The sequence below is a fragment of the Myxocyprinus asiaticus genome, chromosome 32 (genome assembly GCF_019703515.2).
Source record: "Myxocyprinus asiaticus isolate MX2 ecotype Aquarium Trade chromosome 32, UBuf_Myxa_2, whole genome shotgun sequence".
Classification (NCBI taxonomy): Eukaryota; Metazoa; Chordata; class Actinopteri; order Cypriniformes; family Catostomidae; genus Myxocyprinus; species Myxocyprinus asiaticus.
In genome coordinates this window covers 928,635-947,559 of record NC_059375.1, presented here as the reverse complement: position 1 = coordinate 947,559, position 18,925 = coordinate 928,635, and the positions used below count along the sequence as shown (strand labels likewise).

Below are 18,925 nucleotides of genomic sequence, written 5' to 3'. Positions count from 1 at the left end.
AGTTATGGATGTAATCATATTTTTTTACATTCCCTTATGCAAACAAAAACTGTTGAAAAAACAGTTTGATTGGAGTAAAATATGGATGACACCTCACAAGTGTTACAAATAAAGTAAAGGAGGTTTCCTATAAGATTGTACATCGAGTATACCCAAGACTCTGGTGGTACAGCGCTTTAAAATTAATGTGGAAGATAATTGTATTTTTTGTAAAAGTGCCCCTGAGACTGTTAATAATTTATTTTGGGAGTGTCCTAAGGTACAAATATTTTGGAGAGAGTTAGAAAATTTTTTCCAAAAAGAAGCTTGTATTGTTGTTAATTTTGAAGAAAGTAATATGACGTTAAAGTGTTTCTCAATTGATAAAGATAAAAATCTAGTATTTATATGTGATTTAATTATTATTATGGCATGTTATTAAATACATAAAGTCAAATGGGCTGAAAAACACCTGTTTTTGAACTATTTAAAATTGACATTAAAACATATTTGGAAACTTTCTAAAAGTACAAGTCTGAAAGCAATACGAATTAATGTATTTTTGTTGTAATATCTAATATAAACCCCTGACATGTACTGTTATATGTACTCATGTTGTACACTTTGCATTGTTCTAATAAAAAAACAAAACAAAACAAAACAAACGTGTGTGGTCAGGTCATCTTGTCATCAGGTCACCAGTAATATGAATAAAGAGAGACGTGAGTACGGCGCGTCGGAGGGCTCAGTCAGTGACAGTCATCGCGTTTGGTTGAGTGAGCAGTCATGTCGGAGCAGGAGTCTCTGAAGAGCTCCAGCGCGAGGAACCGCGGAGGAGTGCAGCGGGTGGAGGGCAAACTCAGAGCCAGTGTGGAGAGAGGAGATTACTATGAGGCCCATCAGATGTACCGCACGTTATTCTTCAGGTGAGATTTAACGCGTATATTAATAGTGAGCGGCTCGGGCCTGTCGCTTCCAGATCTTTCTTGTTGTCAATCGAGCCCGTCCCACACGCTAATTGGTCGGCTGCTCACTCTGACCCGCCCCTTGCGTCACCTCGTCATTCTGATTGGCCATCGCAGACGTCAGTCAAGAGAAATGATCAGCAAGCTTCTTTAGCTACATGCTAATGTGAAGAACAAGGTTGACTGACAATTTTGTGTACGGAATAATGTATTAATTGTTTTATTATAAATACTAAATCCCATATCAATATTGTGCTGTATGACAAAAAGATTATTGCTGACATTCGGTAGAATTTCGTCTTTTTAACAGTGCAGCTAGTTAACCAGTGCACCTAACCAGCTGAATTATGACATTTCACATTGTAAATGTATCTATCCTTTTTTAAAATCATAAGTTAAGACGTTTAAAGACGAAAACGTTTAAACTTCCTGACAGCTGTCATTCATTCATTCTTCCTTTTGTTGACCTGCTGTATCTCTATAAAATCACCTCATGCTCTTCAGAGCCTAGTGTGCTCCCTACCAAGATAGCATTTTGGGCATCATGTCACAAAGCCTAGAGCACTGCCTATCTACTAAATAGATAGCATTTTTAGGGCAGCATGGTTTCAAAACCTAAAGTCCTGCCTACCTGGACAGTGTTTTGAGGCATCATAGTTTCGATAGCTAGGGCGCTGTCCACCTAGACAGCATTTTCGGGCTTATTTAGATGGCTTGCTTTTTGGGGGAACCAAGATCTCCCAACCTAAAGAACTACCAATTTAGATGGCATTTTTGGGCATCGTGGTTTCAAAACGTATTGTGCTGCTGTACCTAGAAGGCATTTTATCTTGACCTAGTGTGTTGTCTACCCAGACAGCATTTTTATGCACTATAGTCTCCAAACCTAGTGTGCTGCTGCCTACATTAGACAATCTCAGATAGTGTGGTATAGAGTAGTGTGTGTGATATGTGTTGTGTTAATAACATGTTCTCTGGCTGCAGGTATATGTCACAAGCGAAGCACGCAGAGGCCAGAGAGTTGATGTACAATGGAGCGTTACTCTTCTTTAGTTATAATCAGGTATGTGTTATCCTGAATGTCTGGTCAGTTGTTACTGAGAAAGACTTGTTTTGTGTGTAAGATCTCTGTTTCCTAACAGCAGAACAGTGCTGCAGATCTGTCCATGCTGGTTCTAGAGTCACTGGAGAAATCTGGAGCCAAAGTGGATGAGCACACACTAGGTGAGCTTCATGTTCAAGTATGTTGTAGCGTGCTATTCATCTGGCAAACAATGTAAAGTTCGAGATGTGGTTACAGTTAATTTGATCTGTAGTTAGAGCTGAGAATCTATGTTTGTTTTTAGTAGTTTTTAAGATAAATTAAACTGGTTATTGTTAATTTAAACATGTACAGCAGCACTTAGCGGTTCAATGCTGTGACACTCTCTGTATTTTAAATGGTATTTTTTGTTAACACAGAGTATGAGCAGATTCGCTGCAGAAGTATTACACTGTGTCCAAACCAGATGCAAGATGCAAAATTCTGTCAGTCGTTTGGTTTCAGTTTCAGCGGTGCTGCTCTGGGTAGCCCCTCCCAATGTAAACTGTCATTGTCCAAAATCCCGCTCCTCAATAACAGTGCTTTAACCCTTAAACGCATACCTCGAGTCTTTAGTGACCCGGGACCTCATCCATTGTTTGGAGTTAGCCCACATCTCTTTAGTATTCATTTCGCTTCTAAATTGTTGAACAAAACAAAACAAAAAAAGAAGACAAAATTGGAGCACAAAAAGTGTACAAGTTGTTATTATTTAAGACCCAAGATATGTAATAATGTCACTTATTTTTTTTTTTTTTTTTTGCACTTCCATAAGTCATATTGTTATGCTTATTTAAAATCTATATGTTTACTATCACAGGAAATATATTTCATATATGAGTAGTAGTACTCATACAAATAAATTCTGTGTGACAATGGTGAATTATCTGTTTCCCATATGCATGTACACACATATTATACGTGCTATTTCTTACTAGGGCTGGGTATACAGATTCAATTTGATTCCGATCTCAATTCGATGAATATTTGTTTCATAATAATTGTATTTAGAACCCCTGTGAGCAAGCCGAAGGTGACTGTGGCAAGGAACACAAAACTCCATAAGATGTTGGTTAATGGACAAAAATAACCTTGGGAGAAACCAGACTCACTGTGGGAGCCAGTTCCCCTCTGACTAAACAACATGAATATAATGCCAATATTACTTATTTATGTGCAGTGCAGGTCATGGTTTAAAATGAGTAAACATATAGCAGTGGAGTCCGACACCTAGCAGGAATGGAGCTGGATCTGGCCGGCTCTGGTAACCTCGGGATATGAATCAAATGGAAACAAATAAAATAATATTAGCGTAGATGTCATTCAATTTATTGCAGAGTTATAGATCATGATGGATGTTTCTGGTTCTGGCAGACCTAACTAAAGCAGCCTAATTGTGAGTTGATGGATAAATTAGGTGTATATCTAGCTAAATAGATGACTCTTTAGTCTAGACTTAAACTGAGTGCGTGTGTCTGCATCTCGAACAGTGTTAGGGAGACTATTCCATAGTTTAGGAGCCAAATATGAAAAGGATCTACCTCCTTTTGTGGATTTTGATATTCTAGGAACTATTAACAGGCCAGAATTTTGTGATCGTAATGAACGTGATGGAATATAGTGTGGTAGAAGGTCACTTAATTATGTTGGAGCTAGACCATTCAAAGCTTTGTATGTAGTTAACAGAATTTTACAATTAATATGAAATTTAACAGGTAGCCAATGTAATGATAAATTGGGGCTAATATGATCATATTTCTTGGTTCTAGTCAGCACTCTGGCTGCTGCATTTTGAACCAATTGAAGTTTATTTATTGAACTTGCTGGACATCCTCCCAGTAATGCATTACAATAATCTAATCTTGAGGTCATGAACGCATTAATTAGCTTTTCGGCATCAGCAACAGAGAGCATGTGTCGTAATTTAGCAATATTTCTTAGGTGGAAGAATGCTGTTCTTCAAACATTGGTAATTTGATTTTCAAAGGACAGATTGGTATCAAATATAACACCTAAGTTCTTCACTGTAGAAGACGATGTGACAGTACATCCATCGAGAGTCAAATTATATTTTAGCTGCTCATTTTGAGAGGTTTTTGGTCCAATCATTAGTACCTCTGTTTTGTCAGAATTGAGTAGAAGGAAATTTCTAGTCATCCAATCTTTTATTTCATTGATACACTCTGCTAATTTGGAAAATTGTGAAATCTCATCAGGTTTAGAAGAAATATAAAGTTGGGTGTCGTCGGCATAACAGTGGAAACTATATTCCACAATTCCTGATAATATCTCCCTAGGGGAAGCTTATACAAGGAGAAAAGTAGAGGCCGTAAAACTGTTCCCTGTGGCACTCCATACTTAACTTTAGTTTGATCTGACAGTTCCTCGTTTACAAAGACAAAGTTGTAGCTGTCGTATAAATAGGACCTAAACCATGCTAATGCAAGTCCACAAATGCCAACATAATTCTCCAGCCTATTCAAGAGAATGTCGTGATCTATCGTGTTGAAGGCAGCACTAAGATCTAAAAGCACTAGAAGTGAAATGCAGCTGCGATCAGATGATAAGAGCAAGTCATTTGTAACTCTGATAAGTGCAGTCTCTGTACTCATGTGGGTGCGTTTCTGTTACAATGTCAGTTTTACTTACATATAAAAGAAATTCTCTCTCAGCTAATACTCTTAATTATAAAGAAACCTTCTAGGCACAATTTGAAAATATATTTTACAAATTATATTTTATCATTAGTTTTTCATCAGATTTATCACACTTTAGCTTTTGAAAAATGTTCAAGTTCATTCTATTCCATTAATTCTTAAAAGTCTTAATTTTGTCTATGTTGCATATACAGTATATTTTTGTTATGATATGTAGAACACATGCTTAATTGATACTTCTCTTTAAGACAAGCACGTATAACGAGAGATGTGCGTGGTTTCTTTACAGGGTTACCATGGGTCCTTCAAAAGTCTTAAATTTCATTCCTTCGAACCTGCAGAAATCCTGCTTAAGCACATCTATGTGTGATAAAAATTAAATGTTTCTTTTGTTGTTGTTTTTATTCAATAACTGACCATAAAGAACAGAAATGATATTAAAAGAGACATTATTCAATGATTATTTAAAGACAATTATAAAATTTGGCTGACGGTTACAAAAAATAATTGCGATTATGATGATTGTGTGTTTTAGGGCTATGGTGATTTATTGTCTCTTTAAGGGCTTTCACGATTAATTGTTATATAAATTGTCATATTCTCTGCGTGCATATGACAAAAGGCTGCGTGCATTTAAAGTGAAACCGGAGCACTTTGTGTTCACTATCATAGTTTATACTTTTATATTTTAGCGGTGGTTTGGCGTGAGCGTCTGCTGACAATGTGTGCATCAGAGTGTTCTTCACTCTTCCGGACAGGAGCTGCTCTGGTTGATGTCCGCGGTATTCAACTGAATGACACAAACCTACCGTTCATGGCATTTATACAGAATATTCTCTTAAAATTCCCTTATTTGGGCATTCAAATGTGATTGGAATTTGAATACGTAACTGAGATAACAGTGGTTAGATCATATAACCGCGATCAGATGGTTATTTAATAATTGCAACAGGCCTATCAATGATGAATGGATTGTGTGGATCTCATCTTTGGACACACATTACACATTATGAGTTAAACCAAACCTTTACTCTCAACAGTGAAAGATCTCATTGCTGAACTTCATCACTGAACATTTACCAGCCAGTAGAGATTCACTGACATTTTTAATCACATAGTGTGAAATTTGGTTGCATATGAGAGAGATTTACTCTCATTATAGAGGGATGTGACATAGAGTGAAAGATTGATCTTGGGATTTAATAATCGATATATTGAGATTGTTCAAAGGAAGATCGTGATGCATTGGAATTTTTTTTTTTCCTATTTCTCACTTAAGGTGATGCTGTTGATTCAGTGATTTACATTTGACATTGATATTTGATGAAGAAACAACTTTTGAAGTAAACTATAGCAAGTGTAACACATGACCATAAGATATGACTGTTGTCATTTGGGTGTACTACTGAAATAATGTAAGTTGTGCTTCTATTTAGATTCTATAAGTGCCTGATCAAAATACATAGGTGATGTGTATCTTATGTGTAGCGCATTATGCGTTTGACAGCCAGTTACATCTCATAAAATATCAGTGTGAAAGTAATGAATCATGTTCTAGATTTGTCCTGATTTATTGCTTTTTGATATATGAAAATAAAACATCATAATCAGAATATATTCTCTTATTTTCTAATTGTCTTGAAAATGTTTTGAAAATTTGAATTAATTGCGAAATATCTATAGTGAATATACATTTTCTTAATCTCCTAGACATTACTGTCGTGTAGAGTAAAAACTTTCTCACAAGACATTGTGATGATTGATTTGTGAGTGAGTCGGTTCTATTCAAGTAATTAATTGAAATGGTTCACAAATCAGTCTAAATGATTCACTAGCTAATCGGTCTGAATGAAAATGATTGTAAAAATGTCATTTCCAGTAATCAGAAATGCCAGTGAAAAGATCATGTACAATTCATGGAAATTCTTTGTTCAAAAGCCGCTTGTTTTTTCACTACAGTCATGAGCTGCTAGTTGCAGAAGTTACGTGTTGTCCCTTTAATTATGTGTCATGAGTCACTGTAGGGGTGGGCGATATGACCAAAATCTTATATCACCGTAACGATATATATATCATGATACAGTAAAAGTTTTCTGGAAAATCGATTCAAATTGGTTTATAAAATAACAATTATATTTATATAATATTGTAATGTCTATTTTTGGAAACTCTAGTCAGTGGATTAAATATTCTACTTTAAACTACTTCTATAGTTTTCTCTTTATTTGCAACTGGACAAACCTAAAAAATGAAAAAAATTTTTTTTAAAACAATCAACCTTACCATAATACTAAATGATGCCACATTTCAGTCTATGTTGTTAAGCAATATTATTATTTTATAAACTTTTTCCTCAAGAAACTCAAAGAAAATAATACATGCAGTAAGTAAAAATAAAAAATGATTTTAACCAAATTAATGCAGAGCACGTCTTTTGGCTTTCAAAATATTCTTTTGCGTGCTTCATTTTGAGGTTGTAAAACTGATTGCTTGTATTAAGATTTGCGTCATCCATGTTTGTCTCTGGATAAAGCCGGCCAGTGAAAAACTGATGGGTCGTGTAGCTAATGAAAAGATGAAAACAATGATATGAAGGTTGTGTGTGTATATATATATATATCCCTGATGCTGATTCGTGAAGGTTCGGAGTGGAAAACCGTGGACTGTGTTTGTGTAGGTTTTGTGCTTTTACACACGGTGTGCAGTTATAGTGTGTTACGGTCGGACTGTCGACATTGAGGCAGTGGCTAAAGACCCTGGGTGAACGGCAGAGCAAAAGCTCTGAAAAAGTCAATTTACATTTGTATGGGGAAAAAGTGAACAGAAGCATCTTTATTGTATGTAAAAGTTTATTTCCATTGCATCGTTTCAAATTGCAATGTTCTTTTCACATTGTTAATAAAATGCATACATATATATGGAATGCATTATAATATATTCCCAAAGAAGAATAAAAAATGATATCTTCATGTATATTTTGGTTTGTGTGGTATTTTTTTGCATTGAAATAGAAACAAATTGTGTGTTTTGAACCACTTTGATCGTTGGTTTATGGAGTTACTAGAAGTGGTCTATTGGTGCCTCCAAGTGACCTTTTTTTTGGAAGTACCCTTACATAAATCATTATGAAAGAGTTTTAGTCATATCGACTTCAAAATTGTGTCAGACATTCATCAGACATGTGGCTTTGTATCAGATGTGTTTTTGGGGCACTGCGCATAGTCTTGCATATTTACAAAAAATATATATTTTAGAAATAATATTTGCGGTCACTATTCAAAATATTTGAATTGCTCTAATTTTTTTATACTAAAATGATACATTTTTACTCTTGAATAACAAATGTCTATGTGTCAGACCTTGTAAATGATTAGTTTCTATGGCAACACTTATAACGGCAAAGTGGCTTCATTGTTGATAACAGTAAAACGTTTATCACTTCATTAATTCACCTCTATATGCTTTTGATAAATGTTTAAGAACAAAACGAAATTCTCCAGGCATGAATGGCATAATAAAATAGCATATTAAACAGAAATATGTTCACTGCCTTTCACTGTTGAGGCTGCTGCCATATTGTTTTTTTCACATGACGTCACGACTGTCAAGTCAGAGCTATCATTGAATTCCGAGTTTACAACGTGTAATTATGAGCTCTGCGGAGACGTGAACGCTCTTTACAAGTCAGAATTCGATATGACGTGAACGCACCTTAACTTCATATTTCTGGGTGATTAATAGTACACAATCATTTTAATGAAATGGATTTAAATTCATTTTGATATTTTTGGTGTGGTATAAAGTTAAAAATGCCAAATAAGTGTCCAGAGATCGAAAGATTCTGGAATTAAAGGAATATTCCAGGTTCAGTACAAGTTCAGTTCAATCCACAGCATGTGTCATAATATTGATTAACACAGAAATTAATTTCTACTCGTCTTCATTAAAAAAGCACAAATGTGTGTTCCAGTGAGACACTTCCAATGGAAGTCAATGTGGTCAATCTGTAAACATTAAAATACTGTTTCAAAAGTATAGACACAAGACATAAACAATATGAATTGTTTATAAGTTTCCACAGATGTGGTTAGTAAGTGATTTTATGACAGTAAAATCATGTGAACACACATATTGTTCATGTCTTGTGTCTATACTTTTGAAACAGTGAGTATTTTAATGTTTACAGATTGACCCCATTGACTTCCATTGGAAGTGTCTCACTGGAAAAACGAGGAACTAGTTGAAATTCATTTTTGCGTTAATCAATATTATGACACAAATGCTGTCGATTGAACGGAACTTGAATTGAACCCGGAATATTCCTTTAATAAAAACTCTTATTCTGATATTATTATGAAGTAATTTTGGCAAAACGTTCTATTATTATTTCTTCTTATAAGTGAAGATAAAATCAAATAAACCTATTCATATACTTAATAAATGTTTGTGGTGTTATTTTTCTTGATTTATAAGTGCGTGTTATCCAGTTCCTGATGAATAAGATCAAGTCCCACCCTACATTTGAATCTCTTATTTCACTTGAAAATTACACATTACAGGAGTAAAAATGGTTTGTGAAGAAGAAAAAAAACAAACTTCAAAATTAAATTATTATTAATGATTCAAAGATAATGATTTAGATTTGTTCGCTTATGTGTATTCAAGGTGTAAGGAAATCAAATTATTTGATGGTTTCCGCATTTGTCATTAAATCAAACATTTTTAAAACGTTAAAAAGATTTTAGGATGTTCTTATAAAGATTATCATCATCTGGGACTTCCTTACTTGTCATTGATCCTTAATAACAAGTGTAATAACACGAATGGTGTTTGTTCCAGAGCATTTGGCGAAACTATTCAGCCTGATGGACCCAAACTCCCCCGAGCGAGTGGCGTTTGTCTCCAGAGCAATCAAGTGGTCATCAGGGGGGTCGGGCAAGCTGGGCCACCCCAAACTACACCAGCTGCTCGCACTCACATTGTGGAAAGGTACAACAGACACATGACGTCCAATCACAGGTCAGCTCATGGGGTAGTAAAACTCAGATCATGTCTATGTGTGTCCAGAGCAAAACTACAGTGAATCACGCTATCATTTCCTGCACTCGTCTGACGGAGAGGGCTGCGCACAGATGATGGTGGAATATTCATCAGCGCGAGGCTTTCACGGGGAAGTGGACATGTTTGTAGCACAGGCCGTATTACAGTGAGTTTCAACATAAAACCAGAGCATTAAACATCTTTCATTTCCATTTGTCTCATTATCATGTTTTAAAGTGTTTTTTGTATGGGAATATAAAAATGAAACTTCTGTTGCTCTTGTGTCATTTCTTCTGTGGAACACAAACGGACATGTTTAGGATGGTCACGCTGCTCTTTTGAGTCTTTTCCAGACAATAAAGTGAATATTCATTTAATATTGATCTCAGTGTCTCATCTTGACTGCAGGTTCCTCTGTCTAAAAAACAAAACAAGTGCATCGGTGGTGTTCACCACATACACACAGAAGCACCCGTCTATAGAGAAGGGTCCTCCGTTCGTTCAGCCTCTGCTCAACTTCCTGTGGTTCCTTCTGCTGGCTGTGGATGGGTGAGACACTGTCCTGTATTCACACTCAGGATCTATGGCTCGTTATTTTTGCATACGGAATACCCTGTGTGTGTTTTATTCCCAGTGGGAAGTTGACAGTCTTCACAGTGTTATGTGAGCAGTATCAGCCGTCACTGAAGAGAGACCCCATGTACAATGAGGTGATGCTCCTTAAATCACAAGCAAGTCTTTCTCAATAAAGATACAAGAGTACACAGAACTATAGAGACACTAATTCCAAACACAGCTGTCTGCTGTCTACATAGGACCAGCTGCCATTCTTCAATGATGATCACGTTTAGGTCAGGCACATTGTAACGGCCAATGAAAAACCTTTGGTCTGAACTGTCATGTTACACTCAACATAAGCAGCATCTCTGTGTGTCACACAAATGCCGCTCCTCTTGTGAAGCACAAGAGACTGGACTCACAGTTGAATCCAATAGAGTGCAACAGTCTGATTCTGGAAGTAAATATCCCATTCATATTGTCAACAGGTGAATTGATTTTCAACAAGAACTTTCGAACCTTTAAAGACAGACCTACCGTTAGCTCTGAGGATATTAATCGATGATATATGCTTCTGTTGAAGACATCAGTCCCCGTTATTTCAGCTTTATTCGTAAAATGGCATATAAAAAACAGAAATGTGTTCAGTACTTCATTCCGACAAGACATAATGACACCGTACACACTACCCATGATCCAGCAGAAAAAGACCCACCAATCAGAGAATACAACCTTTTCACAGACTGTGATGATGCAAGCTGCCTAAATTCGGCAAACTATTTTATATTTAATGTAAATTTAGAACATTGTACTTTGTATCATATTTACCTGAAACAAGTTTAAAAAAAAACGAGTTCAGTTTTTCAATACATCTGTTGAGGGAGTGACAGAAAATGTGTCCTTTCTCTCTTCTGACTGTCCTAATCCAGCGCTCTTTATTTTGGAAAGCTTTGAAAGTGTAATAGTGGACTTTTTCTTTTAATGTTGGAGCAAACGGGTAAGAAAAAAAGATATTTGCTGTGTTTTCACCCTGTAATTATACCCTGCTATTGCTTTACTTCTGCAGAAAAGGGTCTATCAGGGTCAAACGAGCCCATCAACATGTTAACTGAATCTCAAAATGGACAAATATTGCTTAATTATTCAGCCTGGCTTATATATCTGTCTATTAGAAGTCATTAATATTATAATTTTGCTTCTGCTCATTTTCCCATGGACAGTTCATTGTTTGTAACATGCAATCTTCTCTTGAACTTTGACCTCAGTATCTGGACAGAATAGGACAGCTGTTCTTTGGAGTGCCACCTAAACAGTCGTCATCATATGGTGGTTTGCTAGGTAACACACACACATACACTATGCCTTCAAACATCTCTGCAGTGTACTTCATTTAGAAAAAAAAATCACATAGTAATTATTAGAGGGTTTAAATGAATCTCACAACTGTCTTAAAACTAATACAGTACTTCTGTTCAATGTTGAGTCTTTTTAAGCCCTTTCTTATTAGGGATGTGTACGGTAACCGTTTGTATTATAAATAGCAACCTGAACTTCTTCAGGATGTCAAATCTTTGTGAGACCTGTGCTATAAAAACTAGATGCATCACAACAAATGGTGAAAGAGAATGCAGGTGTCTCGAGACATGTTTATTAAAAACTTTAATTCCTTTTAGCTTTACACGCTGTCTAAAAAAACCCCAACAACATGCAGCGCAACAAAGACGTCTAGTGCGTTTACATAAAAAAGCTGCACAGATGCACACTAGAACACGTGTGATCAGCCCCTAACTCGCCCTGTACCTGAAAAACTGTTCGTTGTGTACCATCGGGCTTGGGTTGTGTAGAAGACTTCTATTGCACGTGCAGAATAACTGAATAGTGATTTTAGAATACAGGCATATCAAACAGTCCACTCTCCGTGCACATCCCTATTACTTATATCACACACAACAAGATCTAAAGTTATGTTATAAAGAGATTGATTTGCTTGATTTGTGTGCTAGGAAACCTTTTGAACAGTTTCATGAGCTCAGGAGAGGAAGAGGAGGGTGAGGAAGCTCAGGAGGACAGCAGCCCTATTGAGCTGGACTAGAGTGTCCTGGAGCAGAGACTCGCTGGTCCCCACATCACCAATCAGCCCTGTACCAACCATTCACTGAACAATGACCAGTCACGCATCTGTTTGGGCGCTCTTTTTCAGTAACTAACTCTTTCCTGTTATTGTTGGACTTTGTTCTGTGTATAGTTTTTGAAGAATGAAGGTGCAACAATATCCAACTTCCTGGACTATTGTCGAACAAAATTCATAAAAGAAACAGGTGCACTTCACATGTCTCCACGTGTAGTTCTGCCGAGCTGTCGGTGTGGTGGGCCCTCGTTTGTGAGAGGGGCCCCTCCATTACTTTCCTGTCCCGCCATGGGGGGGTGGAAGTAATTCAATTACTCTAACTTGTAATCCATGCTCATGTACTTTGATGAATTCTACAGTATGATAGTTCAAACCGGAGTGAGGTTTGGTCCTGCGTGTCTGTGCACAGCTAGGTCTTACCAGAGATATTACCGTATCCTTGATGGGACATTTCACCACTGTTACTTTGTGTGTGTGTGTGTGTGTGAAGATGAGAAAAGCACAGATCTTAAAAGTAAGTGAATGATGAATGCATGGTTCATGTTGATCGGAGTGTGAATGTGCCGTTATCGGCCACCAGGGCGCTGCTTCATTCCCTGCTCAAGTGTGATTGAGCTTAATAAAAGGATAGACATGGATGTAACTGAAATATATGCGTCTTGTTCTTCCTCATTGCTGTCGCTTGTAAAGTTAATGAAATCAAAATTAAGCCTTTTTACCTGCTATTTTATTATTATATTGCTACTTACTATTTACTATACAGGTTCCAGGTCTAGTTGCACACGATTCCAAAGAACGTTTTTTTTGTTGCCGACATCTTTTATCAAAATGTAATAACTTGCTCTGCCTCTGAAATGATAAGCATGTACAAATAAGTATAGTGAGACTTTACAATAAGGTTCCATTAGTTAACATTACCTAACAATGAACAATTGTATTTTTATTAACAAAGATAAATAAATGCTGTCAAAAATATTGTTCATTGTTAGTTCATATTAACTACTGTTAACGAATGGAACCATATGGTTCCGAAGTTTATTCATTTATTTTGAAGTGTTACCGAAAGTATTTTGTCTAAAAATAAATGTGATAGTTCCAGGGATTCTCATTAGCTACATTGAGCAACATTTTAAAAGTTATTGAATGTTAAATCAAATTACCTCAAAATCAACTTTTAGAGACTTCACACGATGATCTCATGGATCAGGAAAATTTTGCAGTGCATATTGATGTGACAATAATATAATAACAACAACAATAATTACAATACAAGTTGACTGTAAATTAAACAAACACAATTACACCATGGTCTATAACCTGTACCATTTTACCTGGGCCAGACTTTGAGTGTAGTGAAACTGAAACAGGTACTTGGAGTTGGTGAGCAAAAAGTAACCGCCTACAGAATTATCCATTTTTTAAATTCTATAAATGACTTTAACAGCCTCTGGGCATAATTCATTTTGAATTAATTTTAAATGGAACATAAGCACATAGGTAACAATTTATTTTAAATCAGCTGCTACAATTTAATAGAAATATAGAATATATCAGAACTATATCAGGCGAACTCTTCACCTCAACAGAGCATGCATTATTCTGAAAATGATTTTGTATCTGGTTTCATGATTTTCATTAGTTTTTGTTCTTTGAAGGACTAGAAATGGTTCAAAGAAACCCATAATGTTCCACCACAGGGACAATGAAGGGCCAATCAGATGACTCCGTCAATAACAAATGCTTCACATTAACCTTAATATTGATGACTCAGCCATCACTGTGCAGCTTTGTCCAAATTCTGTCCAGGATGACAAATTGCCTCCCCTAAAATCAGCAGGTAGCAAATCATTGTTGATGGCTGACACACAAAAGTGTATTGGCTATTTAAACAGTACTTGAAGATGTCTGTTCATCTTTTTCTCACTCTAACTAAACTATTAGTCCATGTTAATTTTGGTTAGATTATTTTATATAATACCTGGTTATGCACAAAAAATTTACAATAACAAATGCAAACTGAAATTGTAGAAAATCAAATGATATTCAGAAATATTAATAAGTGTGAAAACAATTATAATCTCAAAACCTTTGTGATGCATTACTGTCTTTCAGAAATAAAAATGACAGAAATTGGACACTACAGGCTGGTTTCCAGAACACTCAAATGTGAAGAAAACATGTTTTTTCAAAGAGGCTGACAATCTCAAACTGTTGTGGTCTTCAAAGTATCTGGTTGTTGACCGCTGATATTGTGTGGTCAGTGGAATGTCAGGCTCTGGACTGCAGTGACAGTCGTGTTATGATGTCTGTGAGATGACTCAAGTCTGGCTGCTGCGCCTGATGTTTGATGTGTTCTAGTGTCCGAACCTACGATCGAGAGAGAGAGAGATTCGTCAACCTTTAGGAATGTTGGAAAACTTCTATAAATTTACAATTCTATACATGCAAAAAGTTCTTTTAGGGGGAGGATTAGGATTAGTCTGTCATTACAATTAGCTCTATCTAAGATATGCCCTGATTCTAACCTTGACTGACCTCATTCATCAGAACAGGTGTATGTGACAGTATGATTCCTTGTCGATAAGTGCAGACAGTCATTTTGTCAGAGTGCTGGTGAATTAACTGATGAGGTGGAAACAAATGCCTGCTTCCCTCTACAAAGTGTTGTGTGACCACAACAATCAATAGGCACTTTTCCACCATTGGACTGAACGGTTCTGAGCAGGGTGAGTAACGGTTCCAATTATATTTCCACTTGAGCACGGTTCGGTATGATTACAAAATATTCACGGCCCAGCATTCTAAGCACAGTTAGTACTCAGGACAGATATGTGTGGCAACTCATGATTGTACACTTAGTCAGTCCAATCTAATCTTGATTTAGAAGAAAACATGTCAACGAGCCTGGATCAGTACAGTACAGTTCAGCAAAGGAAACTGTTAAAAGCACCTGATGTTTCCATATGAGGAAGATAACATGACTCATGTTTTGCCTAGAGCAGAATTTTGGTACATATCGGCCCTGTATGTCCCCAATTATATAGTTTAATTTATGTGATTTACCTGTTTAAGTAAATGTATGTGTGTTAGTGAGACCAACCGAGGTACGTGCATCACAGAAGCCATGTTTGTGGCTGAGGTTCCACAGGTTTACGCACAGCTGGTTGAGCTTATTGTTCCGTAGATCTCCATGAGCTAACAGACAGCTGAACAGAGAGAATGCCAGATTACCCTGTCTGCGCACTCCCTTAAACACACAAACATATACAAGAGAAATCAATGAGCAAACCATGATTTATCATATTATATACAGTTGTGCTCAAAGGTTTGCATACCCTGACAGAAATTGTGAAATTTTGGCATTAATTTTGAAAATATGACTGATCATGAAAAAAAACTGTCTTTTATTTAAGGATAGTGATCATATGAAGCCATTTATCATCACATAGTTGTTTGGCTCCTTTTTAAATCATAATGATAACAGAAACCACCCAAATGGCCCTGATCAAAAGTTTACATACCCTTGAATGTTTGGCCTTGTTACAGACACACAAGGTGACACACACAGGTTTAAATGGCAATTAAAGGTTAATTTCCCACACCTGTGGCTTTTTAAATTGCAATTAGTGTCTGTGTATAAATAGTCAATGAGTTTGTTAGCTCTCACGTGGATGCACTGAGCAGGCTAGATACTGAGCCATGGGGAGCAGAATAGAACTGTCAAAAGACCTGCGTAACAAGGTAATGGAACTTTATAAAGATGGAAAAGGATATAAAAAGATATCCAAAGCCTTGAAAATGCCAGTCAGTACTGTTCAATCACTTATTAAGAAGTGGAAAATTCGGGGATCTCTTGATACCAAGCCAAGGTCAGGTAGACCAAGAAAGATTTCAGCCACAACTGCCAGAAGAATTGTTCGGGATACAAAGAAAAACCCACAGGTAACCTCAGGAGAAATACAGGCTGCTCTGGAAAAAGGCCGGGTGCGTGTGCGTCGTTATGGAAAGAAGGCAGTCTGGCAGCGGAAGTGTGACGCTCTGGGCAATGTTCTGCTGGGAAACATGGGTCCTGGCATTCATGTGGATGTTAATTTGACACATGCCACGATTGTTGCAGACTACGTACACCCCTTCATGGCAACGGAATTTCCTGATGGCAGTGGCTTCTTTCAGCAGGATAATGCACCCTGCCACACTGCAAAAATTTTTCAGGAATGGTTTGAGGAACTTGATGAAGAGTTCAAGGTGTTGCCCTGGCCTCCAAATTCCCCAGATCTCAATCTGATTGAGCATCTGTGGGATGTGCTGGACCAACAAGTCCGATCCATGGCAGCTCCACCTTGCAACTTACAGGATTTGAAGGATCTGCTGCTAATGTCTTGTGCCAGATACCACAGGTCACCTTCAGAGGTCTTGTGGGTCCATGCCTCGATGGGTCAGAGCTGTTTTGGCAGCATGAGGGGGGCCTACATGATATTAGGCAGGTGGTTTTAATGCTGTGGCTTATCGGTGTAAATACACATGTCCCACTGGCCCCATAAAGTATTTGGACAATTAAAATGTCTAACTGGCATTGGATTAGAAAACAAAATATCAAAAGTCAGGCTTCAGACTAACAATAGACCACTGATGTTGGCACCAGAACCTGATTTGGTAGCACGAGTGTAATTGTCCAGATCTGTTAAATCTATCAAAAATACATTACAGGTACAACTGACACACAACAATGACTTTACACCTCTACTATGATGGACATGTTTTCAATTACTGAGTTCAAAGTCACTTTGATATTTTTTTTCTGGGGCTTAAAGGTGCTTTAAGTGATTTTTTTCATGGAAAGGTATGAAATAAGTGTTGTGAGATATCTCACCGGTCTCTGTGACAGCTCTAAACTCTGTAAACAGCAAACAAAAATGTGTCCACAGTCAAAGACACTTTTGACCTGTCAATCATTTTGCATGTTCTCATAGTATTGTAGTTGCAGCGAATTATTGAGATTTACTGCCATGTTGTTCATAACAGTAGTCAGTTGAGGGCGCTATTTTGCTGCTGTTGTTTTTGTAGAGGGGGTGTGGCTAATCCAACGGCACAGTCTTGTGGAAGTAGAATGGCTGAAATCGTTTACAGCACCTTTAATGTCAAAAAATGACATTTGGTGGAACCATCCAGAGATGGTAAAAAAAAAAGTCTTATATTAAAAAATGAAATTCTTGAAAAAATAAGCAGTGAAAAATTTTATTTTTAAAATGACTAATATTTGAAAAACCTTTGTCCACAAACTTAGTCATGTGGTGTAACCAACATGTAGGTAGCCAATTTGTTGTCAGAAAAACAACAACAAAAACAAGACCCCTTTAGACCCACAAGACTGTGAAGTTTAAAAATATAATTGTCATATTATTAAATATCACATTTTTTATGAAAAGGCACATTTTGTTCACATCATTTGGTGTAACCCTGAAAAAACCATCTTAATATTCTTGACTCAAAAGGTCATGGAATTTCTTACAAATATTATTTTCCTTGAAAAATATGTTTGAAAACTTTTCTGAGAAGTGAAGTTGTGAATACTCTCCTGTATTGAAAGTGCAAGAAAAGTATTTTAATACCATTAACTTGATGTTTACACCACATGACACTTTTAAAGTCATTACATCTTTTTTTTTTTTTTTTCCAAAATGCTACAAATGTTTTTCAAAAATGTGTGAACCCAAAGATGTCATTCCTATGAACTTGACACATGTGTTTGAAACTAGATTTTTAAAGATTTCTTATTTATAACAACCTTATTGTCAAAGACCCAATCAATCCCTTCTACAGTTGTGAAATTCGCATTGACTGGAAACAGATCAGAGAGCATTAGAACAGAACAGATTTTACACTGTAGGAAAATTGATAATGTGATAATACTATTGTGTATGTTCCCCACGCTTGAACATTGTAACCATTCACAGACACGTTCATTGTGTGCATGAATGCAGTGGCCAATCAATTAAATGAGTGAGTGTGGATATGGATTTTTCTATGTCTGATGCTGATATCTAGAGAACAGGGTAGTTGATATTATTTTCCACTTAATAATCAAATCAATACACAAAATATTATCTGTTAGGATACACAGACCAATGAGGAAACTGGAAGTGTAGAGAGAGCACACGAACTGAACACATTACTGCAAATGTGTTTCCTTGAGAGTTATTCAATAAAGAAGTTTGAAATTACGGGCCATTCCTGCCCTTTCAAACCTTTTCTTTGTTTTTAACGTTTTATTTCAAAAGTGTGCTTGTGCCATCTTTCTATCAAATAAATGCCACTTGATTTAAAATAGTGTTATATCTAATGCAATGCCATTCAGACATGGCTGGTTCTGGATCAGTAAATGATAATACTGCACTCACCTCATCTCGCCCCAGACTCTTTAAGTGATCCAGCACCTGACCAATCAGAGTCTCACACAGCTTATTGATCTCTGCGATAAACTTGGGATCTCCTCCATAGAGAGTTTCATTGGAATCCA

General features: G+C 36.6%; 2 protein-coding genes across 4 annotated transcripts in view; one reads left to right on the top strand and one right to left on the bottom strand.

The window, feature by feature from the left end:
• Positions 1-733: 733 nt before the first annotated feature.
• On the top strand, positions 734-13,057 carry LOC127423480 (Golgi to ER traffic protein 4 homolog). 2 transcript variants are annotated; one of them, XM_051667819.1, is made up of 9 exons: positions 734-905; positions 1,929-2,007; positions 2,090-2,168; positions 9,522-9,671; positions 9,750-9,888; positions 10,131-10,271; positions 10,357-10,432; positions 11,546-11,618; positions 12,284-13,057. In XM_051667819.1, the coding sequence occupies exons 1-9, from the start codon at positions 766-768 to the stop codon at positions 12,370-12,372; spliced, it is 966 nt and encodes a 321-aa protein (XP_051523779.1). In that variant the 5' UTR covers positions 734-765; the 3' UTR covers positions 12,373-13,057. The 2 variants fall into 2 exon arrangements, with proteins under 2 accessions (XP_051523779.1, XP_051523778.1); XM_051667818.1 differs by having other exon boundaries at positions 2,087-2,168.
• Positions 13,058-13,194: 137 nt separating this feature from the next.
• Positions 13,195-18,925, bottom strand: part of LOC127423473 (VPS35 endosomal protein-sorting factor-like) — a 34,451-nt gene continuing 28,720 nt past the window's right edge. For both annotated transcript variants that reach the window (XM_051667791.1, XM_051667793.1), the window contains exons 28-30: positions 18,807-18,925; positions 15,509-15,655; positions 13,195-14,775 (exon numbers count right to left, since the gene is read on the bottom strand). In XM_051667791.1, coding sequence (XP_051523751.1) covers positions 14,677-14,775; positions 15,509-15,655; positions 18,807-18,925 — 365 coding nt within the window. In that variant the 3' untranslated portion in view covers positions 13,195-14,676. The remainder of the gene's footprint in view (positions 14,776-15,508; positions 15,656-18,806) is intronic.